This window comes from Bufo gargarizans, chromosome 1 (genome assembly GCF_014858855.1).
Source record: "Bufo gargarizans isolate SCDJY-AF-19 chromosome 1, ASM1485885v1, whole genome shotgun sequence".
NCBI classification, from domain to species: domain Eukaryota; kingdom Metazoa; phylum Chordata; class Amphibia; order Anura; family Bufonidae; genus Bufo; species Bufo gargarizans.
In genome coordinates this window covers 702,339,959-702,366,869 of record NC_058080.1, presented here as the reverse complement: position 1 = coordinate 702,366,869, position 26,911 = coordinate 702,339,959, and the positions used below count along the sequence as shown (strand labels likewise).

Sequence of the window (26,911 nt, the reverse complement as noted above, 5' to 3'; positions counted from 1 at the left end):
CTTGGGAGGATTGGTGTACCGGTTTGGGAGGGGCGAATGAGGAGTTGGAGTTTTCTTTGTTAATGTTTTTGGGCCACTGTAAAGAGGAGGGTTGGTCGGTGAGTAAGATTAACGGTTATATGGCAGGGTTGGCATTTGGTTTTAGGTTACGGCGAATGGTTGATATTACAAAGTCCTTTTTGGTGGTTCAGGCACTGAAAGGGTGGCGAAAAATGGGGACGGGGTGGATGGTAGGAGGCCGGTGTCGTTCGCGTTATTGGTTCAGCTGGGGAGTCAATTACGGGGGGTTTGTAGTTCAGAGTGGGAAGTCCGGTTGTTTTGTTTGGCATTCTCTTTAGCGTTTTTTGGAGCAATGCGGTTGGGTGAACTGGTTTGTCCATCGGTCAGCAGGGTGGGGGGCTTTTGAGGGAAGATGTTGATTTGTTTGCAGATAGAGTGGAGTTTGTGATCCATCGGTCAAAGACGGATGTGGAGGGTCTGGGTCGGAGAGTGGTGCTTTTCAGGACTGGGGGTTGTGATATGTGCCCTGTTCAATGTCTCCAGGACTATGGGGCGGGGATTGTTGGGGCGTCGTCCCTTTTGTTGGTGCACGCCGACAGCACTATTTTATCCTGTTTTCAGTTTTCAGCGGTATTTGATAAGTGTTTGAACAGGGTGGGGTTGGAAAGGGAGGGGTACTCCAGCCACTCCTTTAGGATTGGGGCGGCAACGGAAGCGGCAAAGTTGGGCCTGGAAGAAGAGGTTATCAAGCGGATTGGGCGTTGGGAATCGGCTTGGTTTCGGTCTTACATTCGATTAGATCGCTTATAGGAGTTTTGTGGGAATGGGAAGTTTGTAGGAGGGGGGATTGTGTGTTTTGTGCATGTAAAAAGCTGTGGTATTGTTCTTGTAATCTTCTCATTGCAGATGCGGCACCCGCTCTGGTGTGAATCTTGGGGCACCCATAAGTCTTCTGGGGGGCCGTTCGGGCAGCGGTTCGGCCGGACTTCCAGCAGTTGGGATTTGGCAGAGAGTCCACGGTGGTAAGATGGATTGGGCGCAGGGGCATGGTCTGGAAGGGGGTGTCGCCAGAGGTACATTGGTTTGCGCGGATGGACAGGGCGCCTGATGTATTAGTGGTCCATGCGGGAGGCAATGATTTGGCAGCTAGGCCTATTCGGGAGTTGATAAAGGAGATCAAGTGGTATTTTCTGCGGCTATGGTCATTGTTCCCCGGTATGGTGACCGTGTGGTCGGACATAGTCCCGAGGCGGGTTTGGAGGGACGCTCGATCAGTGGAGGCGGTCAATAAGGCCCGGATGAAGGTAAATAGGGCGATAGGGCGCTTTATGGCTCAGAACGGGGCGGTGGTGGTCAGGCACAGGGAGTTGGAGAGTGAAGTGGGGGCCCTTTTGGAGGTCGGATGGGGTGTACTTGAACGTCGTAGGTCTAGATATGTTGAATTTGGCGTTGCAGGAAGGCATTGAGGTTGCCCTGAGGTTGTGGAGGAATGCCCGGAGTTGAGGGGGTCAAATCCGGGCATCCGTGGCGGTGGGGGGGGTCCTTGGAGTTGGTCATGGTGGAAATTGAGGACATTGGGGGAGCCCCACGGTGGGGCTGGACTCCCAGGTGGACCGAGCTGTTGTGGTGAATTGAGGGGGGGTCATTCGGTGTGGTGCCTCTGAGCTTGGGGTAACGGCTGGAGGCAAGAATGGCTCACCCTGGTTCGGCAGCTCAATGTTTTTGGGGCTTCAAGGACCTTTCCCCATTGGGTTAAGCTATTTATTATTATTATTATTATTAGTTATTGTTGTGGTTATTTATGTATTTGTTATTCAATAAACGGCTGCTGTGGCCATTACATTTCCAGTCAGTGGTCCGAGTGTTATGTGGGTTCGGGGGATGGTGACGTGAGTTCGTGGGATTGGAGGACGAGGTTAGAGGGGGGGGGGAGGGGGCTAAAGGGTGGAAAAGATTTGTCAGCAGGCCACAACAACCAGCACCACCAGCTGATAAGCAATGGCCGGACTGGGGGAGGTGAAGCCCTTTAGGGGAGGCCCCCATGACGGGGGGTTTGGTTAGGGAGCCCCGGAGTTCTTGGGATTGAAGGACGAGGTTAGAGGGGGGGGGGGGGCTAAAGGGTGAGCAAAGGGTTAGGATAGGTCAGTTTAAGCTAAGGGGGAGGAGTTAAGGGGTTAAATACTGCAGGGAAGAAGAAGCAGGGAGTCATTTTAGGTGAGAAGGAAGCTCCCACCCACCCTCCCCTTTTTTGGGGGTTGGTTGGAGCAAGGGGAGGAGATATGTTGGGGAGTTTGATCGTGTCACGGCGGCTAGGGTGTTGGGGGGGTCCTTGGAGTTGGTCATGGTGGAATTTGAGGACTTCGGGGGGCCCCACGGTGGGGCTGGACTCCCAGGTGGACCGAGCGGTTGTGGTGAATTGAGGGGGGGGGGGGGTCATTCGGGGGTGCATCTGAGCTGAGGGTAACGGCTGGAGGCAAGAATGGCTCACCCTGGTTCGGCAGCTCAATGTTTTTGGGGCTTCAAGGATCTTCCCCCATTGGGTTAAGCTATTAGGCTATTTATTATTATTATTATTATGGTTATTTATGTATTTGTTATTTAATAAACGGCTGCTGTGGCCATTACATTTCCAGTCAGTGGTCCGAGTCTTATGTGGGTTCGGGGGATGGTGACGGAGAGATGTAATGGGGGTGATGGGGAGATACAAGAAAGTGTAATGAGGTAAGAAGGGGGCGAACTATGCATAGACAATACCCCCGTCATGTGGCTGGCACTATATGCCATCAATATTTGATCGGCGGAGGTCCTACATCCGACACTCCCACCTATCTGCTATGTCAGAGTAGCTCCGGCACCTAAAATTGGCACCAGAACTACACAGCTCCACCCATTATGTAGTGGACGGAGCTGATGTGGGGCGTTTTTGACCCATGTCGATCAGATATTGATGGCCTATCCTGAACATAGGCCATCACTTGTAAAATCCTGGACAATCAGGTCATCTGTGACAGGTCAAGTGGGCATCAAAACATCTCCAAGACGCTGATGTTAAAGTGAACATTAAGAATGAAGCAGGAGCCTGCACCTTACATATCACCTGTAACATACTGCTGGTCCTTCAGACCACCCTGAAAAAAGAAGGCACCATAATGCAGCAGATAAATATCTACGATGGTTGGAAGTTCCTCTCATGCGGCCCCTGTGGGATCTGAGATTACTGGGGTTGTCCTGCTCTGGATAGTATCACCTTCTCCTGGTATCTCCGAGCAGGCTCACAGTGTCTAATCCCTGTCATCAATCCTGGACAAGTATGTCTGGAATTAGCGGATTACTCCTCCCTCTGTGCACGGTTAGCGCTGCGACTCCATGTATTAGGGGGAAGTGTAATTACAGTAAGTAGATAAATAATTGGATAAATAATAATCCTTACATACAGCCCGATGCCTGAAATAAACTGCTTAAAACCCAGCAGGGCACTTTTGATGCCTTTTTAATACATTTACGTAAGCGACGCCTGTGTCCATGGAAACAAACTTTGTGTCGCTCGTTAATCAGTGATAACAGCAATGAGTATCTCCCCCTAAAAATAAAAAAATAACACAGAAATCTTACTGCGGCCACCATTACAGCGTCCACTGCCAGGTTTATGCTATTTTGCATTTACCCAGGGACTCTCCCTACGAATATTAAAGGGGTTACCGAATAGTAGAAATACCCCCCTACACTGCCGGGGTCCCTCCTACTTACCCGGTCCCCGGTCCCTGTGGCCTGCTATTGGCTGCATCATAGCTGGATGTTTTGGTCAATGCGACGGGGAGATGCAGCGGCGGCCATGCAGCAATCTGGAGGGATGCGGGTGCGGGGGACTGGGTAAGTATAGTCTACAGGAGGGGCCCGGGCATTGTGGGGAGTATTTCTACTATTGGATAACCCCTTTAAAGGGGTTTCTCAAATCTATAATATCCTTAGAATAAGCCATCAATATCTGACTGGCGAGATTCTGACTTCTAGCACCCCCTCTGTTAATGAAGGGGCCACGGCACTCCAGGCTGCAACCCACAGTCCCAACCATGTTATAAGGGAAAATAATAATGATCGGGTCCCCATCCCAATCATCTCCTAGCAACCATGCGTGAAAATCACACCGCATCCGCACTTGCTTGCGGAGGCTTGCGATTTTCACGCAGCCCCATTCACTTCTATGGGGCCTGCGTTGCGTGACAAACGCACAAAATACAGCATGCTGCGTGAAAATCTCCGCTCATGTACACAGCCCCATAGAAATTAATGGGTCCGGATTCAGTGCGGGTGCAATGCGTTAACCTCAGGCATTGCACCCGCGCGGAAATCTCGCTCGTGTGAAAGAGGCCTAAGGCTGGGTTCACACCTGAGCGTTTTACAGCGCGTTCCTACGCGCTGTAAAATGCTCAACAGGCAAGAACCAATGATTCCCTATGGGAATGGTTCTCACCTGAGCGTTTTACAGCGCGTACGATTGCGCTGTAAAACGCCCGACGCCCCAAGAAGTACATGAGCTTCTTTGGGGCGTCTTGTCGCGCGTTCCCGTACATAGACTTCAGCGGGAACACGCGACAATGGGTGTTCGCTTGTTCCGGAGCCGCGTATGTGAGACGCCCAGAGAATCGCGCATACAGAGCGCTCCATCGCGAACGCTCAGGTCTGAACCCAGCGTAAGAGAAGTATTTTTACTCTTCTGGAAAAAATGTAGTGTGACCTCTGGCCCCATGATACAAAGCTGCAATATCTGTGGGCAATAGTGCCACAGGATACCATACAGTACCCGTATGCCTCCATGCCCAACCGTATCTCATCTTGTATCCAGGCCAGCGGCGGCCCAACAGGGTCCTGGAGCCTCCAATTGTACAGTTTTGCTTTCACTCTAATATGTAATCACTTACATATATCATCATTACGTTCACACATAGAAAGTATCATTTGATTCCAAACACTCCTTCTTGGCAAGTTATTTTTTTTTGTCAATGACTAGCCACAGGCATCTTGTGCGACAAATTTAGCAAATGGTGTGCGACACTTTGTAAATTTGTTGCAAAAAATGCCTTCAAATCAAGCAGACACTCAAAAAAGACCAGAAAGTTGTATGCTGATATATTACCCCTTAGGCCTCTTTCACACGGGCGAGATTTCCATGCGGGTGCAATGCGTGAGGTGAACGCATTGCACCCGCACTGAATCCGGACCCATTCATTTCTATAGGGCTGTGCACATGAGCGGTGATTTTCACACATCACTTGTGCGTTGCGTGAAAATCGCAGCATGTTCTATTTTGTGCATTTTTCCCGTCAACGCAGGCCCCATAGAAGTAAATGGGGCTGCGTGAAAATCGCAAGCATCCGCAAGCAAGTGCGGATGCGGTGCGATTTTCACGCATGGTTGCTAGGATGAATGTCTATTCACTGTATTATTTTCCCTTATAACATGGTTATAATGGAAAATAATATCATTCTTTAATACAGAATGCTTAGTAGAAGGTCAAGTGAGGGTTTAAAAAAAATAAAAAATTAACCAATTGATCGCGTAGCTACCGGTCTCCTGTTCTTTCTTCAGGACCTGTCAAAGGAGCTGTGGTGACATCACTGTGCTCATCACATGATCCATCACCATGGTGATTGATCATGTGATGTATCATGTTATGAGCACAGTGATGTCACCACAGGTCCTTTGACAAGTCCTGAAGAAAGAACAGGAGACCGGTAGCTACGCGATCAATTGGAGGAGGTGAGTAAATTTTTTTTTTTTTACCCTCAATTGACCTTCTAATAAGCATTCTATATTAAAAGGGAACCTGTCACCTGGATTTTGGGTATAGAGCTGAGGACATGGGCTGCTAGATGGCCGCTAGCACATCCGCAATACCCAGTCCCCATAGCTCTGTGTGCTTTTATTGTGTAAAAAAACAATTTTATACATATGCAAATTAACCTGAAATGAGTCCTGTCCCTGACTCATCTCACATACAGGACTCATCTCAGGTTAATTTGCATATGTATTAAATCGTTTTTTTGACACAATTAAAGCACACAGAGCTATGGGGCCTGGGTATTGCGGATGTGCTAGCGGCCATCTAGCAGCCCATGTCCTCAGCTCTATACCCAAAATCCCGGTGACAGGTTCCCTTTAAAGAATGCTATTATTTTCCCTTATAACCATGTTATAAGGGAAAATAATAAAATTTACAGAATACTGAACACAAACCCGAACTTCTGTGAAAAAGTCCGGGTTCGGGTCTGGGTACCAAACATGGCGATATTTCTCCCGCGCGTGCAAAACGCATTAAAACGCTTTCCACTCGCGCGGAAAAATCGTGCATGTTCCCGCAACGCACCCGCATCTTTTCCCGCAACGCCCGTGTGAAACCAGCCTTAGACTTGTGTGTGACACATCAGTTTTAGTAAATAAACCCCAGTAGACGTAAAACGTGCAAAACACGTAAACAATGGGGTAGATTAAGTACTGCAAATGAGACAGAATTTATAAACCGTTTTGTTTTTTATTTGCTTTTTTTTTGCGTCAACCAAAGGGGCGTGGCTTACAAAGGGGGCGTGACTTGAGATGAGCCAAAATTCAGACATACGATTCTGGCACAAAGTAAGCCACCTAATAGGTGATAAAGATTTAGGGGGTAATGTAAGAAAGGCTTTGTGCCAGAAAAATGAAGAGATTTTGACTGTTTTAACGTTTTGACTGGCGTAGGCTTTGAAACTAATTGTTTGTGTCCTTTGTTATGAGGTTGGCGCCACGCCCAGTGTTCTGTATTTAAAAAAAAAAGCAGACACTTCAAAAAAAGTGACTTCAAATATTATCCTCATACCATTGCCTCTTAGACTAGGCAGTCTAAAGGTGCGCCAGATTTCTCATCCAGCATCGGTCACTGAGATAAATTTGACGCAGTTTTACACTGGCTGGTCCAGGTGTGCACTTACTTAGACAATTTGATTAAATAATTGGGGTCATGTACTAGCGCTCTATGCCAATATTTTGGGTTAGAAATATCCCAAATTTTGCCAGAAGTGCTGTTTTAAGATAACATTTGCAACTCTTAAGCTTTTTCAGACAACCTTGCCATTTTTCCAAGAAGTAGGCTGGGTGCAGGTGAGAGGAGGCGGCCCGACAGAAGATTGGTGCAGGTGAGAGGAGGCGGCCCGACAGAAGAGTGGTGCAGGTGAGAGGAGGCGGCCCGACAGAAGATTGGTGCAGGTGAGAGGAGGCGGCCCGACAGAAGATTGGTGCAGGTGAGAGGAGGCGGCCCGACAGAAGATTGGTGCAGGTGAGAGGAGGCGGCCCGACAGAAGATTGGTGCAGGTGAGAGGAGGCGGCCCGACAGAAGAGTGGTGCAGGTGAGAGGAGGCGGCCCGACAGAAGAGTGGTGCAGGTTGCATTACATTTCTGTTCTGCCGCACATTAGGAGGCGTGCACCTCTTAATAAATTGGTCGGATCTTTCGCCAGCAGGGTTTTTACCAAGGCCAGTGTATGAAACGCCAGTCTTTAGTAAATAACCCCCACTGCACTCAGTTTGTAACCATGTTTGAGTGCTTTGCTCCCCCAAAAACAATTCTCAGATCTTAAACTCACCGCATACTTGAATTTGAGGTTGAATTCGCGGTCGTTTGCTCGCAGTCGCCTCTCTTTCTCTGTATTGAGGAAGACAAAACTATTACAAACCCCTTTTATTTAAATAGCAATAAAACCATCTGAAATGGTCGCCCATTTTACCAATATCTAAGCAATTTCCAGTTTCATATCATTCTACAAGAAAAGGTCTGCAACTTTTTAATATAATTCACATTTCAGTTATCTTCTTTAAATCTCTGCTTGCTGTGAGTGAATGGGGGTCATTTACGATCAGAAATACACCTCTATTAAGCGTATTTCTCGGGCAGATTGCAGCGCAAAGGTTATTTGTGCCGCAATCTGCGACTTTTACTTGCTCACGCCAGGTATAAAAAAGTGGGCATGGCGTGGGCAGGGAAGGGGACGGCGGGCCAGGAGGCCAATCTCATTTACCATTTTCTACGCCTGTTTTAGGTGTAGAAAATGGTCTAAATGTAAGGGTACTTTCACACTTGTGTTAATTCTTTTCCGGCATGGAGTTCCGTCCTAGGGGCTCAATACCGGAAAAGAACTGATCGGTTTTATCCTAATGCATTCTGAAAGGAGAGCGATCCGTTCAGGATGCATCAGGATGTCTTCAGTTCAGTCTTTTTTCGCCTTTTCAGGACGGAGATAAAACCGCAACATGCGACGGAACTGCCTGCCGGAATCCTCTGCCGCAAGTGTGAAAGCACCCTAAGACAGCAAGGAAGCTGGCTTACATTTAGACCGGCACCGGATCCACCGAAGGTATGTAGAGGCCGGCACCTTTTCATAACTTTGGCGGATCCACTGCAAGCGCAGGGGCTTATTAAGTCTCAGTCCAGTCACTGACAGCACAGATTTAGAATACGTTTTTACTATTGTTTTTATAGTCATTTTGGCCACTGCATGGAAAAGATGTGATTCACATCATGAGGTTGAGACCTGTGGGGTATGCCAGATTCGCTGGAGTTTCTATATGTGGTATTATACGGTTTTCTTCAATACGTAAAGAGGTCGGCCTCTGGGTGATTGTCTCCACTATCAGGCTGGGAGGTGGCGAGCTTATAACCGTGTCCTATGATGTCCACCCGTCTCTCTCTCCGGGGGAGGATTATACCGCAGCTGGTGCTTAGCTACTGTAAGAATTCAGAACATGAGGCTGTTTTCTTTAATTAAAAGCTACTGGCGGAACTTAATCACAGCCCAACAGCTTCCTATAAAATAACTAACACTAACATTACCATCCATGAGGGTTAGGAGTAACAATGGTGCCCACATAGCTATGTATTATGCTCCAGTCACATCCAAAGCAGAAGTACAGAACTCAGGCACTGGCACATGTAATCCATAAGCAATGTAAGCACACTTGTCACCCAAACTGACACTAGTTTTTATTGGAAACAAACATATTGAAACATATGCACATCCGTTAAATGTATGCATGAAAAAACCCATAAAGTTAACCATAAATTTGCATACATTTCTATATGTTTTTTTTTTTCATGTACTTCTAATGTATACGTTAAACTTTGTTTAAAAATGAGACGTGAAGCCTCTAAGCTGGGACCCCCGGGGTGTGGAGGATACACAGGACGTGTGATGCACTATTCACCCCGTGACGCAGCGCACAGTCTGGAGCCACTTCTTCCCTTTACGCTGTAGTTTTCATTTCTTCTGAAGAACGCTTTTCCCTTCTCACATAACTCATAACTTCGCCAAGCAACCCTCGACACAAAACAATTATTACAAAAATGGAAGTGTAAAAAGTTCACGGCGATAGCCATCAAAAAGCAGAAGTCTAAACACAAGGGAACAATGGGAACCAGTCAAACAATGTGTCCGTCCGGACCGTGGACCCATCGCTGTGTCCTACTGAGGGCAACCACAAGCACAGGAGACCCCTGGACACAGGAGCATTGAGGGCCGGTCCGAAAGACAAGACTGTAATTACAAACACTCTGATCTTTAGAAGGCAGGGGAGCACATTTACTACAGTGCCTGCGCCTGTTCTCAGGAGTAAAAAAGTAGATTCAGACTCTTATTTTTTAAGTCTCATTTACCAACTGATTTTGCGCTAAAACGCCGCCGGTCTTACTAAATGTGCCCCATAGCTTTGAACTGAAATAAAACAAAACAAGCAGAGGGCCTTATTTTCTATAAAACGCAGGGCTACACAATGGCGGGATTTTACTAAGCAAAATATGACAAATTACACCAAAAACGAGAGTACATTTAATGAGGATGATGCGATGGGGATCTGTACATGTCATAAACTCGTTATAAATAGACCGCACTCATGATGACATACAGACATCTCAGGCCGAAGATTAGAACAAAGGTGGCCGAGCGCCAGGGCCTCATAACAACACTACAATAACAATAATCAGACAGGTATAAAAATAGAGACTTAGTAAAAATAATCGGGGGCCCGGAGGGCGAGTGACAGATCGCCTAGAATAGAGTATCAACCATAATCCGCTGAAAAGAAAATGAGATTTTCTTAAAGGGGCTGTCTAGTTTGGAAAATCTATTTTCAAATACAGTACCCTATTAGGAAATTCTAAGTTAATAGAATGGGGTCCCCCATTCAGAACACATAAGATTGTTTCTGTCCTGAGGGCACCACGTTTCCATACATTACACAGTAAGCGCATAGATTTCAATGGCCATAATGTAATGCTTCACTTCAATGCAGTATTTGCAACATTTTTATAGGGGTTTTCCGAGAGTTCCATCTTGATGGCCTATTCTCAGGATAGATCCCCAATATCAGATCAGTGGGGGTCCGACTCACTGTCACCCCTCCAATCAGCTGTTTGAGGGGCCTTCAGACAAGTGCCAAGGCCTCCTCACAGCTTAAAGGCTATGTACACTATTTGAGGCAAAAAAAATGTATTATTGCTTTGTACTAACTTTAAGCTAGAAATCATTTTTTAACTTGGTCTTTAGTACAAATATGGAGTCCTTTTCTCTGTAGTAGGGCTGAGATGCTCTAATAGAGGGATCTGAATTTTCTCTCTGCTCCGTCAGCCAGCTAATCGGATGGACTCCTTATCTCTGCTCTATGACCTTATAAACACTCATTATAGCTCAGTTCTTATCTTACTGATAAGAATGTGGCTTAAATAAGCGGTTATGCCCTTTAAGTAAATTATAGATAAGAGTTATTAGATGACAGCACAAAGTGAAGGTTAAAAGATTCACACAGCTAGAGAAACAGTTAACCCTTCGAGGCAGAACAGCTCAACATTTTTAATAAAGACCAATTGAAAAAATGATTTTTAGCCCAAAATGAGTAAAATGCAATCATTAAAAAAAATAAAATTCCTCCGAAGGTGTGCATAGCCTTTAACAAGCACAGCTCTATACATTGGATAATGGATAAGCTTGGTACTGCAGCCCAGCCCCATTCACTTGCAGATAGGCAATGTGACCAATGAAAATTAAGTTACCGGCTTAGAGCTCTTTCAGACGAGCGTGTCCTGTGCCGGAATCGTGCTCCGTGTATGAGCATATGATTCCCTGTTATGGACACTGCTGGTTTCGCAGGAGCGCATGGCATGATAATGATTTATAATACTATAACCCTCATCACCCCAAGCAAGCTGCAGAACAAGACCAAGGGGGAACATAACTCTTCCGATGTGGAGAACGTTTATGCAAGTTCTGTCGATATACCACCCCTAGAAGAAGACAGTTTATCAGTAACACCGCCGGCGAATGCTTTCTGAATTGTTCATCATCATATCTCATTTATCTCGATGAATGTACGCGTGGCTTACGGTATATTGGACGAACCACATTATCTCTAAGAGAAAGAATGAACACACAGGAAGCACGGAGTATCTAGGCATTTCCTGCAAACCCACAACTGTAATTGCGCATCTCTCTCCTTGACACCAATTGAGAAAACCCAGGAATCCCTCCCAGATAAATTCTAGAGATTAAGAAAACGGGAGATGTTCTGGATATACAAATTACAAAGATTGGAACCACATGGACTCAATGAAAGTCTGGAAAATACCTGCTTCTAATCGATATCACTGTCATTAAGGGAGTTACCCAACCCCGATAATAGAAAGGGGAAGAGAGAGAGAAGGAAGAGAGAAAAGAAAGAGACTTTTTATCACATTTTTTATTATTTTTGTTTTTGTATATATGGACAATTCCAGATACTCATCTCGGTTCACCAGGTTATACCTGGCTGCCCACAATCGTGTTTAGTCCATGGCTGACGGGAATCACGTGCTGTCGTGTGCTCACAATGCACAGTACATTACACATACACTCCCGTGTCCATACACAGGCATAGTCGCCTATCCTTATCATGTCTCACACCATCTATAAGCCCAGCTACCATTTACTATCACTATAGTGCTCCATTGATCACATTTCCCATTCTGTTATTTTCCCCTCTCAATCCCTTCCCTGCAATTCATCTCCCAATCGCCTAAACATCTCCTATTATCCCTTGGTCCGACTTGCGCTCAGAGAGTCAGCATCTCACACGCTTGTCCCCTGTCCCTCACACATGCCCCAGGCATTTGAAGTTGGCGCACAGACCTGCGCCGCCTCCCTGAGATCCGTTTATCCAGTGTCACAGAGCGTCTGGATATGTCCTCACATCAATATCCACAGGTGAGGCTGAGTTCACACTTCAGATATTTGGTCAGTTATTTCCATCATGCACACGACCGTTCAGTTTTTTGCGGTCTGCAAAACACGGAAGACGCCCGTGTGCCTTCCGCTATTTGCGGAATGGAACGGGCGGCCCATTGTAGAAATGCCTATTCTTGTCTGAAAAATGGACAAGAATAGGACATGTTATATTTTTTTTGCGGGGCTACGGAACGGAGCAACGGATGCGGACAGCGGAGTGCTGTCCGCATCTTTTGCGGCCCCATTGAAGTTAATTGGTCCGCACCCAAGCCACAAAAAAGGCGGCTCGGATGCGGACCAGAACAAGGGTCGTGTGCATGAGGCCTTATTGTGATCCAAAACCAGTGGTGAAACCTCCTCAGAGATCAGATGTAATGATTTCATTTGCACCTGTTCTGTGTTTTTGGCCCGCACCTGGTTTTGGCTCACAATAAGGCCTCATGCACACGACCGTAGTTCTGGTCCGCATCCGAGCTGCAGTTTTTGCGGCTCGGGTGCGGACCCATTCACTTCAATGGGGCCGCAATACATGCGGACAGCACTCTGTGTGCTGTCTGCACCCGTTGCTCCGTTCCGAGGCCCCGCAAAAAAAATATAGCATGTCCTATTCTTGTCAGTTTTGCGGACAGGAATAGGCATGTCTACAATGGGCTGCCCGTTATGTTCAGCAAAAAACAGCACGGTCGTGTGCATGAGGCCTAACTGATCGAAATAACTGTCAGCGTTCATTCTTCCATTCTACACATTTTTTCCACTTCCAGGCAATTTCATTCATCTCACTCTCCGTTTGCTGCGTTATCCATTCACCGCTCCTTTAGAAGTCTTTGTTGTGTATATATTGAAAGGGAACCTGTCACCTAGAAAATGCATATTAAACCGCCAGCAGTACCTTACTGCAGCCTGTAGCATGATTATAAAGGTGTCTGTGTCTTTTCTGTACAATGCGCCAAAAGTCTGAAAAAAAGACTTTTATTCAACTGGCCTCGCTATGTAAGGGGGCAGCGGCTTTCTCGCCTGAAGTCAAGCGCGCACCGCCCCCTTTACCTCCGCTTAGCGTTTGATTGAGAGGATTTCCTTCACTACTGGACACATGAATGCCCCCTCGACTTCAAGACTATCATTTACATAGGCAGTTTTGATAAAATGAGGACCATTGGGTGTGATCAACAAGAAGGCTTTTGCAGACATATCCAGTATTACATTAAACAGGAATGTGTGCTAGGTCACAAAATTACCCACCTACCAAGACATGCCACCCATCATCTCCAGACATTACTGCTCACCTGTGATAAGTGCTGCAGACGGAGAACAGCCTGTTGTTCCCTTCTGTGGCCCCGCAAAAAATATAGAGCATGTCCTATTCTTGTCCGCAATCACAGACAATAATAGGCATTTCTATAATGGCTCGCCTATTCTGTTTCGGAAGGCACGCGGGCGGCATCCATGTTTTGTGGATCCGCAATACATGACGTGGTCGTCTGAACACCCCTTATAGGGATCAATGGAATGTGACTGTGTTTTCAGTTTTAAATACGTTTGAAGTAATAAAGGGCATTCTATACCAATTTCTGCATTACTTAAAATTACATCACGTCTTATACTCCAGTCACATCAAAAGCTGCATTAAATCTGAATGTCCTCTCAGGCCTTAACAACTCCCATCTCCTAGCCTTTCTCCATTGGATTTGTGTTTTGTTCCAATATCTCTAATTTAGGAGATATTAGCCCACTTTTATTAAACTGTTTACACCACTTTATAGCTGAAATATGATGTGTCCTAAATTTTAACCCATGTATAGACCCAATTGATATACAGACACCAATAATGGCATATTTTTCACCAGCCAAAGTGTAGTGGCAAGATTGGCACTAAATCTATTAAAACTCTGAAAGGTTAAAAATGTTTTTGCTGTTTTTTATGATTCCTTTATGCAAATGTAGATTTACAGCACAGTTCTGCACCATTTCTTCTCCCTCCACCTAGTCTATTGTTTAATGGGAGACCAAACCCACTTATGCTTTCACTTTTCAATTTTGAAGCATAAGCACTTGAACATACGTTTTTTCAGGCTTTTCGGTGATGCATTTTTTTTTCTGTGTTTTTTAGGTGAAAAATACCAGCTCCAGATGTCCACCCCCAGGTTAGTTAGTGGAGTCTTAGCAGAGCTACAGACAAGGTCTACAAGTGTAGGCTCCTGAAGACTAGGCCCGAATCCTAGGAACCTTTCTCTCTGAGACTACAACTGCCAAAGAAGCACCTTTGTATCCCTGATGAAAGAGACCCGACATCTTAGAACAGCGTTCCTCAACTCCAGTCCTCAGGGCCCACCTGACGGTCATGTTTTCAGGATTTCCTTAGTATTGAGCAGGTGATATAATTAGTGTTGATGCATCAGGACATACCACAGGTATTTGTTCTGTGGGATATTCTCAAATCATGACTGAGAGGTGGGCCCTCAGGACTGGAGTTGAGGAACACTGCCTTATAAGATCCAGGACCATAAAGGTTGTGCAAGATAACAGCAAGGTATTAGCTTGTTTATGGCAGAAAGACTTTACTGCTGTGGAGAGGGTATATTACCTCCGGCGCCAACCACAATTTGAGACACACTGGCCAACTTGTTCTAAACTCTGCATCACTCTACTTCATTGTCTGCATTTGTATGTCCTTTACGTTGCATCCACAAAAAAATATAACATGTCCTATTCTTGTCCATGTTACGGACAAGGATAGGACTGCTCTATAGTGGGCAGGATATTCCATTCCGCAAAATGTGGAACGTGCATGGCCGGTATCCATGTTTTGCGGAGCCTGCAAAACAGGCTACGCTCATGTGCATGAGAATCAGGGGGCATTACTATTACCATCATTGTTGCTCCCCATACACATATATTGGGAGGAGATACTGTGATATACTGTGCCTTTTGCTGCTGTATATACTACTACTCCTATCATCAATTTAAGAAAGACTTTATTTTTTGCAAACAATGGAGTTGGTCATTGTCTCCACCCTCCGCCAGACCTTACATCTGTTCTCCTGAATTTGCACCCTGGCAAGCACCTACCATCAAAGACACCACAACTACCATCAGGCAGGAATCCCAGAAAGTCAGGAGTGCCTGAGAGGAAGAAAGGGTGCACCCTTCATTCACTGTACATGGCCCAGGGAGAGCCAGGGTGAAGATTGCCACCATCATAGCCACTACCACTCCTCCCATCCTCTCTAGGTCAATGCACATACGGCTCTACAGAGCAAGTGACATTACAGGAGTGGCACATACGGTTCCTAGAAAAAAAATACGCTAAGCATACAAAAAATGCCATTAAAAAACGCCAGGAACTGAAACACACTATGGCTGAATTCACACAACGGAGTTTGACACTGTCAAATCCTCCAGGTATTCCATGGCAGAACTCACAGAGGTCTCTGCCTTCTCTTTTTAAACCTAAACGTCAGACTGGCTTTTGGTTTAGTCCCATTCAACGTAGACTTTTCTCCCAAGACCATGTTTGGTGATGACTGCGGAGCCCTGCGCCTTGTACAGAGCATAACTCACAAGATATAAAAGGTTGTCGGGTCAGTTATTATACAGGACAAGATAGAAGCCAGCTGCTGCACGGCATTCTCCTCAGCTTAAGCTTAGAGATGAAGACGTTCAGTTTTCACTTTGTTTTTTTTCCTGCAATTTGTCCTGATTTAAAGGAGGAATTTATCAGGTCCTGCACTCCAGAACCCTGGCTTCAAAATGTCACAAATAATAGGGCTTTAAGGTTGTCACCTGCTCAGGAGCTGAGCGGTCGCCATAGACACAGCAGACACCCGTGATCAGCAATAACACCAATCACAAACGTTTAACCCCTCAGATGCCATGGACAATTGCAACCACAGCATCTAAGCAGTCTCTTCCCGGGAGCACTGTAATCCCAGGGACCAAACGGCTCCCGATGTTGAGACTGCAAAAACTATTCATGTGCTTTGGCAGCCTTGGGCCTTCTGAAGGCTCCGAGGCCTGTCATAGCAAGACCTGTCATAGGGAACACAGAATACAGTGATTCTCCCATAGACTGCAATGCTAAACTACTGAAGTATAGGGGAGAAGCAATAAGATGATCGCATGTTAGTCCCCTAAGGGGACTTAAAAAAAGTGTAAAAAAAAAAAAAGTGAAGAAAAAAGTGTTTAAAGATAATTAGCATTGCCACGTCCCAAAATTTCTGTACTATTAAAATATGAAAGTATTTACCACGTTTTCTGAACATTGTACTGGGAAAAAAATCTGAATGGGCGATTCACAGTTTTTTTGCATTTTTTACCTCCCCAAAAAAATGAATAAAAAGTGACTTCTGATGACCCTGCTGATCAGCTGTGCCTGGAATACTATGAAGAGACGAGCACTGCAGCCCCTTGGAACTGCTGATCGGTAGGATTCCAGAGTCAGACCCCCACTAATCCTATATTAATGGGCTATCCTACTGAATGAAGTGTAATAAGCCTGTATTTATACTCTTACTGTACACGCGGTTCCTGTGTCACATCTTAACATTTTTTCTCCATTATCTTACAGTCCTATTGACTGAAAGCAAACATCATAAACATGCTCTTTGGAGGGTAAAATGCATATGACGCTTAACTTTTTGCACTTTTGTACCCACACGGCTCATCCTGAACCTACACATCTCTGTCCCCACCCAATCGACAGACTTTGAAAATATCCTTTTAAAATGAAATAAGTGTAGGCAGAGGATTGCTGAGACTTCTGGAAATTCGTACACAGAACATTTATACTTTTATGTACATAAAGTTGAATCATATGATGAAAAAAATGTATGCAATATACCCTTTGTACACTGCCACACTGGGACTTGCTGTCATTGAATAGAACATTTCTGCTTACATCTAGAGCCTGAAATGTCACCCTGACCATGTCCTACTGACACAGGGGTGCCACTTGTTACTGTATAATTCCAATACTTTTTTTTTTCATAAATTATGTCGTCTTTCTGGTGTTGAATCGTAATTGCGCCAAAGCCATGGAGTTTAATTGTTTTTTTTTTTTAAAGAAGAAAAATGCACCAAAAATTGCAATAAAATCAGTGAAAAAACTGTGCAATAAACACTATAACAAAACTGCTGTATGAATCGCTCCACAGCACAAAAATGTGCAAGATCTGAAGCCAAAGCAGGAGGAGGAGAGAAGATCTACTTATCTGCCACTGCTTATACTTTTCCACTAATATGTGTGAGTCCAGCCTTAGGCATCTTTAGCAGAAAAACTAAAATAGAAAGTATTGATCCCAGATAAAATATCTAATACATTTTATTAGTACATGATTCCAATGAAAATAAAATACCGGTACATAAAATCAGTATTGCTAAAAAAAGGAGGAAAAAAAAAATTCCTCCGTACAGAGTACACCCTGGCGTCACATATACCCCGCATATTTGCCTTCCTTTTTTTCCTCCTTTTTTCAGCAATACTGGTTATTTGGATTTGTATTTTCACTGGAATACAATTTGTAATATATTTTATTTGGGATCAATACTTTCTATTTTAGTTTTTATTGGTTGACGGTTTCTGAGAAAGGGTCCAATTATACTTGTGGACATATGTAGATATTATCTTTAGAAAAAAACCATGATTTGATCAAAATCCGGCCCCGAGATCCAAATGAGTGCATCCTGCACGTACAGAGGTGCAGACTTGTTTCCTAGAAGGCCGTGCATGGGCATAAGGCCGAATGCACACGGCCGTGTTCCGCGCCGAGAGCGGTCCGTGGTATGCCGGTGTGGATTCCTGTTCAGATCAGGAGCGCACGGCGTCATTGGTTGCTATAACGCCGTGCGCTTCATGTCGCCGCTGCACTACAGTAATACACTATACGAGGGTATTACTGTAGTCCAGCGGCGGCATGAAGCGCACGGCGTCATAGCAACCAATGACGCCGTGCGCTCCTGCTCTGAACAGGAATCCACACCGGCATACCACGGACCTCTCTCGGCCGCGGAACAGGGCCGTGTGCATTCGGCCTAAGAGTGCACACTTAACAAGCATCGCTGCAGGAGAGACACCCTCTGCCAAGAGAGCTCAAGTGTGATATCCTAAAGTTAAGTACTGTGTGACTGTGCATACAAGGGGACTAGCTAAGGCTACTTTCACATTAGCGTTTTTTTGCGAATCTCATGGATCTGCAAAAACTCCTCCATTACCATAATACAACCGCATGCATCCATCATGAACGGATCCGGTTGTATTATGTTTTCTATAGCCATGACGGATTCGTCATGAACACCATTGAAAGTCAATGGAGACGGATCCGTTTTCTATTGTGTCAGAGAAATCGGATCCGTCCCCATTGACTTACATTGTGTGCCAGGACGGATCAGTCTTGCTCCGCACCACATAGCGGACAGAAAAACGCTGCAGGCAGCATTTTGATGTACGCCTACAGAGCGGAATGGTGACTGATCGGAGGCAAACTGATGCATTCCGAGCAGATCCTTTTCCATTCAGAATGCATTACGGCAAAACTGATCCGTTTTGGACCGCCTGTGAGAGCCCATGACAAATCTCACAAACGGAAAGCCAAAACGCGAGTGTGAAAGTAGCCTAACAAGAAGTGCCTTTATTGTGGACAAGACATACAGTATTAACAAAAACAAGAAAGAGACGTCACCGTTGACAACATTGCGTTACCAGTTTGCATGTGTTTCTATACATTCGACTTGTGTAGAAAGACTATACTAAGACATCTGTACCGCTACTACTTGCTGAAAAAGTTCACACGTAAAGTTTTCAGCTCTGTTATACTCCGGTGTGGCTTCTCTCTCTCTTAGGGCTCATGCACACGACCTTAGGTATTTTGCAGTCCACAAAAAACGGATCCGCAAAAAATATGGATGACATCCATTAGCATTCTGTATTTTGTAGAACCGAACAGCTGGCCCCTAATAGAACTGTACTATCCTTGTCTGTAATGCGGACAATAATAGGATCTGTTCTATTATTTTGTGGAACTGACATACGGAAACGGAATGCAAACAGAGTAACTTCAGTTTTTCTTGCGGAAAACGGAACGGACACAGAAAGAAAATATGTTCGTGTGCATGAGCCCTTAACCTGGTGTAGACAATAAGGGACTACCACTGCACTCCTCACAAGTCTCTTTTGATGCAGCCCATAATGTAACTGGCGTTGGCAGCAGCTGCCTGACACTGGATTCTACAGTTAAGTTTACTGTCAACTAGAATTCCTAGATCCTTTTCCATGTCAGTGTTACCCAGTGTTTTACCATTTAGTATGTACAAGTGACTTGCATTATTCCTTCCCATGTGCATAATCTTACATTTGTCAGTGTTAAACCTCATCTGCCACTTCTCTACCCAAGCCTCTAATCTATTAGATCCATCTGTAGCAGTATATTGTCCTCTGTCGTGTGTATATGTAGATAAGGCTGCCGTGCAGCCTGTATTTGTGGGAGGGGCATAGGCCCCGCCCCTTGGCTATAAATCCCACGGAGTGCAAGGGACGGGACGTGCAGCCAGGTACCCCTCCCTCCCCTTTTCTTAGCTCTTCCTTAAGGATAGGCCCCCTTTTAGGCCTATCCTCGTTACAGGCTTCCGGCATTCACCAGCCAGAGGTCGGCGCTAGCTCCTTCGTCCAGGGACCGTCGCCCTGACCACAAATACATATATATACTGTATATATATATATATATATATATATATACATATACATATATATACACAGTACAGACCAACAGTTTGGACACACCTTCTCATTCAAAGAGTTTTCTTTATTATCATGACTATGAAAATTGTAGATTCACACTGAAGGCATCAAAACTATGAATTAACACATGTGGAACTATATACATAACAAAAAACTGTGAAACAACTGAAAATATGTCATATTCTAGGTTCTTCAAAGTAGCCACCTTTTGCTTTGATTACTGCTTTGCACACTCTTGGCATTCTCTTGATGAGCTTCAAGAGGTAGTCACCTGAGATGGTTTTCACTTCACAGGTGTGCCCTGTCAGGTTTAATAAGTGGGATTTCTTGCCTTATAAATGGGGTTGGGTCCATCAGTTGCGTTGTGGAGAAGTCAGGTGGATACACAGCTGATAGTCCTACTGAATAGACTGTTAGAATTTGTATTATGGCAAGAAAAAAGCAGATAAGTAAAGAAAAACGAGTGGCCATCATTACTTTAAGAAATGAAGGTCAGTCAGTCCTAAAAATTGGGAAAACTTTCAAAGTGTCCCCACGTGCAGTCACAAAAACCATCAAGCGCTACAAAGAAACTGGCTCACATGCGGACCGCCCCAGGAAAGGAAGACCAAGAGTCACCTCTGCTGCTGCGGATAAGTTCATCCGAGTCACCAGCCTCAGAAATCGCAGGTTAACAGCAGCTCAGATTAGAGACCAGGTCAATGCCACACAGAGTTCTAGCAGCAGACACATCTCTAGAACAACTGTTAAGAGGAGACTGTGTGAATCAGGCCTTCATGGTAGAATATCTGCTAGGAAACCACTGCTAAGGACAGGCAACAAGCAGAAGAGACTTGTTTGGGCTAAAGAACACAAGGAATGGACATTAGACCAGTGGGAATCTGTGCTTTGGTCTGATGAGTCCAAATTTGAGATCTTTGGTTCCAACCACCGTGTCATTGTGCGACGCAGAAAAGGTGAACGGATGGACTCTACATGCCTGGTTCCCACCGTGAAGCATGGAGGAGGAGGTGTGATGGTGTGGGGGTGCTTTACTGGTGACACTGTTGGGGATTTATTCAAAATTGAAGGCATACTGAACCAGCATGGCTACCACAGCATCTTGCAGCGGCATGCTATTCCATCCGGTTTGCGTTTAGTTGGACCATCATTTTTTTTTCAACAGGACAATGACCCTAAACACACCTCCAGGCTGTGTAAGGGCTATTTGACCATGAAGGAGAGTGATGGGGTGCTGCGCCAGATGACCTGGCCTCCACAGTCACCGGACCTGAACCCAATCGAGATGGTTTGGGGTGAGCTGGACCGCAGAGTGAAGGCAAAAGGGCCAACAAGTGCTAAGCATCTCTGGGAACTCCTTCAAGACTGTTGGAAGACCATTTCAGGTGACTACCTCTTGAAGCTCATCAAGAGAATGCCAAGAGTGTGCAAAGCAGTAATCAAAGCAAAAGGTGGCTACTTTGAAGAACCTAGAATATGACATATGTTCAGTTGTTTCACACTTTTTTTGTTATGTATATATAGTGTTGATGCATCAGGCCATACCACAGGTATTTGTTCTGTGGGATATTCTCAAATCATGACTGAGAGGTGGGCCCTCAGGACTGGAGTTGAGGAACACTGCCTTATAAGATCCAGGACCATAAAGGTTGTGCAAGATAACAGCAAGGTATTAGCTTGTTTATGGCAGAAAGACTTTACTGCTGTGGAGAGGGTATATTACCTCCGGCGCCAACCACAATTTGAGACACACTGGCCAACTTGTTCTAAACTCTGCATCACTCTACTTCATTGTCTGCATTTGTAAGTCCTTTACGTTGCATCCGCAAAAAAATATAACATGTCCTATTCTTGTCCATGTTACGGACAAGGATAGGACTGCTCTATAGTGGGCAAGATATTCCATTCCGCAAAATGCGGAACATGCATGGCCGGTATCCATGTTTTGCGGAGCCTGCAAAACAGGCTACGCTCATGTGCATGAGAATCAGGGGGCATTACTATTACCATCATTGTTGCTGCTTATACACATATATTGGGAGGAGATACTGTGATATACTGTGCCTTTTGCTGCTGTATATACTACTACTCCTATCATCAATTTAAGAAAGACTTTATTTTTTGCAAACAATGGAGTTGGTCATTGTCTCCACCCTCCGCCAGACCTTACATCTGTTCTCCTGAATTTGCACCCTGGCAAGCACCTACCATCAAAGACACCACAACTACCATCAAGCATACAAAAAATGCCATAAAAAAACGCCAGGAACTGAAACACACTATGGCTGAATTCACACAACGGAGTTTGACACTGTCAAATCCTCCAGGTATTCCATGGCAGAACTCACAGAGGTCTCTGCCTTCTCTTTTTAAACCTAAACGTCAGACTGGCTTTTGGTTTAGTCCCATTCAACGTAGACTTTTCTCCCAAGACCATGTTTGGTGATGACTGCGGAGTCCTGCGCCTTGTACAGAGCATAACTCACAAGATATAAAAGGTTGTCACGGGTCAGTTATTATACGGGACAAGATAGAAGCCAGCTGCTGCACGGCATTCTCCTCATGAAGACGTTCAGTTTTCACTTGGTTTTTTCCCCTGCAATTTGTCCTGATTTAAAGGAGGAATTTATCAGGTCCTGCACTCCAGAACCCTGGCTTCAAAATGTCGCAAATAATAGGGCTTTAAGGTTGTCACCTGCTCAGGAGCTAAGCGGTCGCCATAGACACAGCAGACACCCGTGATCAGCAATAACGCCAATCACAAACGTTTAACCCCTCAGATGCCATGGACAATTGCAACCACAGCATCTAAGCAGTCTCTTCCCGGAAGCACTGTAATCCCAGGGACCAAACGGCTCCCGATGTTGAGACTGCAAAAACTATTCATGTGCTTTGGCAGCCTTGGGCCTTCTGAAGGCTCCGAGGCCTGTCATAGCAAGACCTGTCATAGGGAACACAGAATACAGTGATTCTCCCATAGACTGCAATGCTAAACTACTGAAGTATATGGGAGAAGCAATAAGATGATCGCATGTTAGTCCCCTAAGGGGACTTAAAATAGGTGTAAAAAATAAAAAGTGAAGAAAAGTGTTTAAAGATAATTAGCATTGCCACGTCCAAAAATTTCTGTACTATTAAAATATGAAAGTAGTTACCACGTTTTCTGAACAGTGTACTGGGAAAAAAAATCTGAATGGGCGATTCACAGTTTTTTGCATTTTTTACCTCCCCAAAAAAATTAATAAAACGTGACTTCTGATGACCCTGCTGTGCCTGGAATACTATGAAGAGACGAGCACTGCAGCCCCTTGGAACTGCTGATCGGTAGGATTCCAGAGTCAGACCCCCACTAATCCTATATTAATGGGCTATCCTACTGAATGAAGTGTAATAAGCCTGTATTTATACTCATACTGTACACGCGGTTCCTGTGTCACATCTTAACATTTTTTCTCCATTATTTTACAGTCCTATTGACTGAAAGCAAACATCGTAAACATGCTCTTTGGAGGGTAAAATGCATATGACGCTTAACTTTTTGCACTTTTGTACCCACACGGCTCATCCTGAACCTACACATCTCTGTCCCCACCCAATCGACAGACTTTGAAAATATCCCTTTAAAATGGAATAAGTGTAGGCAGAGGATTGCTGAGACTTCTGGAAATTCGTACACAGAACATTTATACTTTTATGTACATAAAGTTGAATCATATGATGAAAAAAATTTATGCAATTTTCCAATATACCCTTTGTACACTGCCACACTGGGACTTGCTGTCATTGAATAGAACATTTCTGCTTACATCTAGAGCCTGAAATGTCACCCTGACCATGTCCTACTGACACAGGGGTGCCACTTGTTACTGTATAATTCCAATACTTTTTTTTTTCATAAATTATGTCGTCTTTCTGGTGTTGAATCGTAATTGCGCCAAAGCCATGGAGTTTAATTGTTTTTTTTTTTTAAAGAAGAAAAATGCACCAAAAATTGCAATAAAATCAGTGAAAAAACTGTGCAATAAACACTATAACAAAACTGCTGTATGAATCGCTCCACAGCACAAAAATGTGCAAGATCTGAAGCCAAAGCAGGAGGAGGAGAGAAGATCTACTTATCTGCCACTGCTTATACTTTTCCACTAATATGTGTGAGTCCAGCCTTAGGCATCTTTAGCAGAAAAACTAAAATAGAAAGTATTGATCCCAGATAAAATATCTAATACATTTTATTAGTACATGATTCCAATGAAAATAAAATACCGGTACATAAAATCAGTATTGCTAAAAAAAGGAGGAAAAAAAAAATTCCTCCGTACAGAGTACACCCTGGCGTCACATATACCCCGCATATTTGCCTTCCTTTTTTTCCTCCTTTTTTCAGCAATACTGGTTATTTGGATTTGTATTTTCACTGGAATACAATTTGTAATATATTTTATTTGGGATCAATACTTTCTATTTTAGTTTTTATTGGTTGACGGTTTCTGAGAAAGGGTCCAATTATACTTGTGGACATATGTAGATATTATCTTTAGAAAAAAACCATGATTTGATCAAAATCCGGCCCCGAGATCCAAATGAGTGCATCCTGCACGTACAGAGGTGCAGACTTGTTTCCTAGAAGGCCGTGCATGGGCATAAGGCCGAATGCACACGGCCGTGTTCCGCGCCGAGAGCGGTCCGTGGTATGCCGGTGTGGATTCCTGTTCAGATCAGGAGCGCACGGCGTCATTGGTTGCTATAACGCCGTGCGCTTCATGTCGCCGCTGCACTACAGTAATACACTATACGAGGGTATTACTGTAGTCCAGCGGCGGCATGAAGCGCACGGCGTCATAGCAACCAATGACGCCGTGCGCTCCTGCTCTGAACAGGAATCCACACCGGCATACCACGGACCTCTCTCGGCCGCGGAACAGGGCCGTGTGCATTCGGCCTAAGAGTGCACACTTAACAAGCATCGCTGCAGGAGAGACACCCTCTGCCAAGAGAGCTCAAGTGTGATATCCTAAAGTTAAGTACTGTGTGACTGTGCATACAAGGGGACTAGCTAAGGCTACTTTCACATTAGCGTTTTTTTGCGAATCTCATGGATCTGCAAAAACTCCTCCATTACCATAATACAACCGCATGCATCCATCATGAACGGATCCGGTTGTATTATGTTTTCTATAGCCATGACGGATTCGTCATGAACACCATTGAAAGTCAATGGAGACGGATCCGTTTTCTATTGTGTCAGAGAAATCGGATCCGTCCCCATTGACTTACATTGTGTGCCAGGACGGATCAGTCTTGCTCCGCACCACATAGCGGACAGAAAAACGCTGCAGGCAGCATTTTGATGTACGCCTACAGAGCGGAATGGTGACTGATCGGAGGCAAACTGATGCATTCCGAGCAGATCCTTTTCCATTCAGAATGCATTACGGCAAAACTGATCCGTTTTGGACCGCCTGTGAGAGCCCATGACAAATCTCACAAACGGAAAGCCAAAACGCGAGTGTGAAAGTAGCCTAACAAGAAGTGCCTTTATTGTGGACAAGACATACAGTATTAACAAAAACAAGAAAGAGACGTCACCGTTGACAACATTGCGTTACCAGTTTGCATGTGTTTCTATACATTCGACTTGTGTAGAAAGACTATACTAAGACATCTGTACCGCTACTACTTGCTGAAAAAGTTCACACGTAAAGTTTTCAGCTCTGTTATACTCCGGTGTGGCTTCTCTCTCTCTTAGGGCTCATGCACACGACCTTAGGTATTTTGCAGTCCACAAAAAACGGATCCGCAAAAAATATGGATGACATCCATTAGCATTCTGTATTTTGTAGAACCGAACAGCTGGCCCCTAATAGAACTGTACTATCCTTGTCTGTAATGCGGACAATAATAGGATCTGTTCTATTATTTTGTGGAACTGACATACGGAAACGGAATGCAAACAGAGTAACTTCAGTTTTTCTTGCGGAAAACGGAACGGACACAGAAAGAAAATATGTTCGTGTGCATGAGCCCTTAACCTGGTGTAGACAATAAGGGACTACCACTGCACTCCTCACAAGTCTCTTTTGATGCAGCCCATAATGTAACTGGCGTTGGCAGCAGCTGCCTGACACTGGATTCTACAGTTAAGTTTACTGTCAACTAGAATTCCTAGATCCTTTTCCATGTCAGTGTTACCCAGTGTTTTACCATTTAGTATGTACAAGTGACTTGCATTATTCCTTCCCATGTGCATAATCTTACATTTGTCAGTGTTAAACCTCATCTGCCACTTCTCTACCCAAGCCTCTAATCTATTAGATCCATCTGTAGCAGTATATTGTCCTCTGTCGTGTGTATATGTAGATAAGGCTGCCGTGCAGCCTGTATTTGTGGGAGGGGCATAGGCCCCGCCCCTTGGCTATAAATCCCACGGAGTGCAAGGGACGGGACGTGCAGCCAGGTACCCCTCCCTCCCCTTTTCTTAGCTCTTCCTTAAGGATAGGCCCCCTTTTAGGCCTATCCTCGTTACAGGCTTCCGGCATTCACCAGCCAGAGGTCGGCGCTAGCTCCTTCGTCCAGGGACCGTCGCCCTGACCACAAATACATATATATACTGTATATATATATATATATATATATATATACATATACATATATATACACAGTACAGACCAACAGTTTGGACACACCTTCTCATTCAAAGAGTTTTCTTTATTATCATGACTATGAAAATTGTAGATTCACACTGAAGGCATCAAAACTATGAATTAACACATGTGGAACTATATACATAACAAAAAACTGTGAAACAACTGAAAATATGTCATATTCTAGGTTCTTCAAAGTAGCCACCTTTTGCTTTGATTACTGCTTTGCACACTCTTGGCATTCTCTTGATGAGCTTCAAGAGGTAG

General features: G+C 44.7%; 1 protein-coding gene across 2 annotated transcripts in view; it reads right to left on the bottom strand.

The window, feature by feature from the left end:
* LOC122924813 (phospholipid-transporting ATPase ID-like) overlaps window positions 1-26,911 on the bottom strand; it is a 156,405-nt gene that overhangs the window by 65,974 nt on the left and 63,520 nt on the right. For both annotated transcript variants that reach the window (XM_044276263.1, XM_044276262.1), the window contains exon 3: window positions 7,613-7,671. In XM_044276263.1, the coding sequence (XP_044132198.1) occupies window positions 7,613-7,671 (59 nt within the window). The remainder of the gene's footprint in view (window positions 1-7,612; window positions 7,672-26,911) is intronic.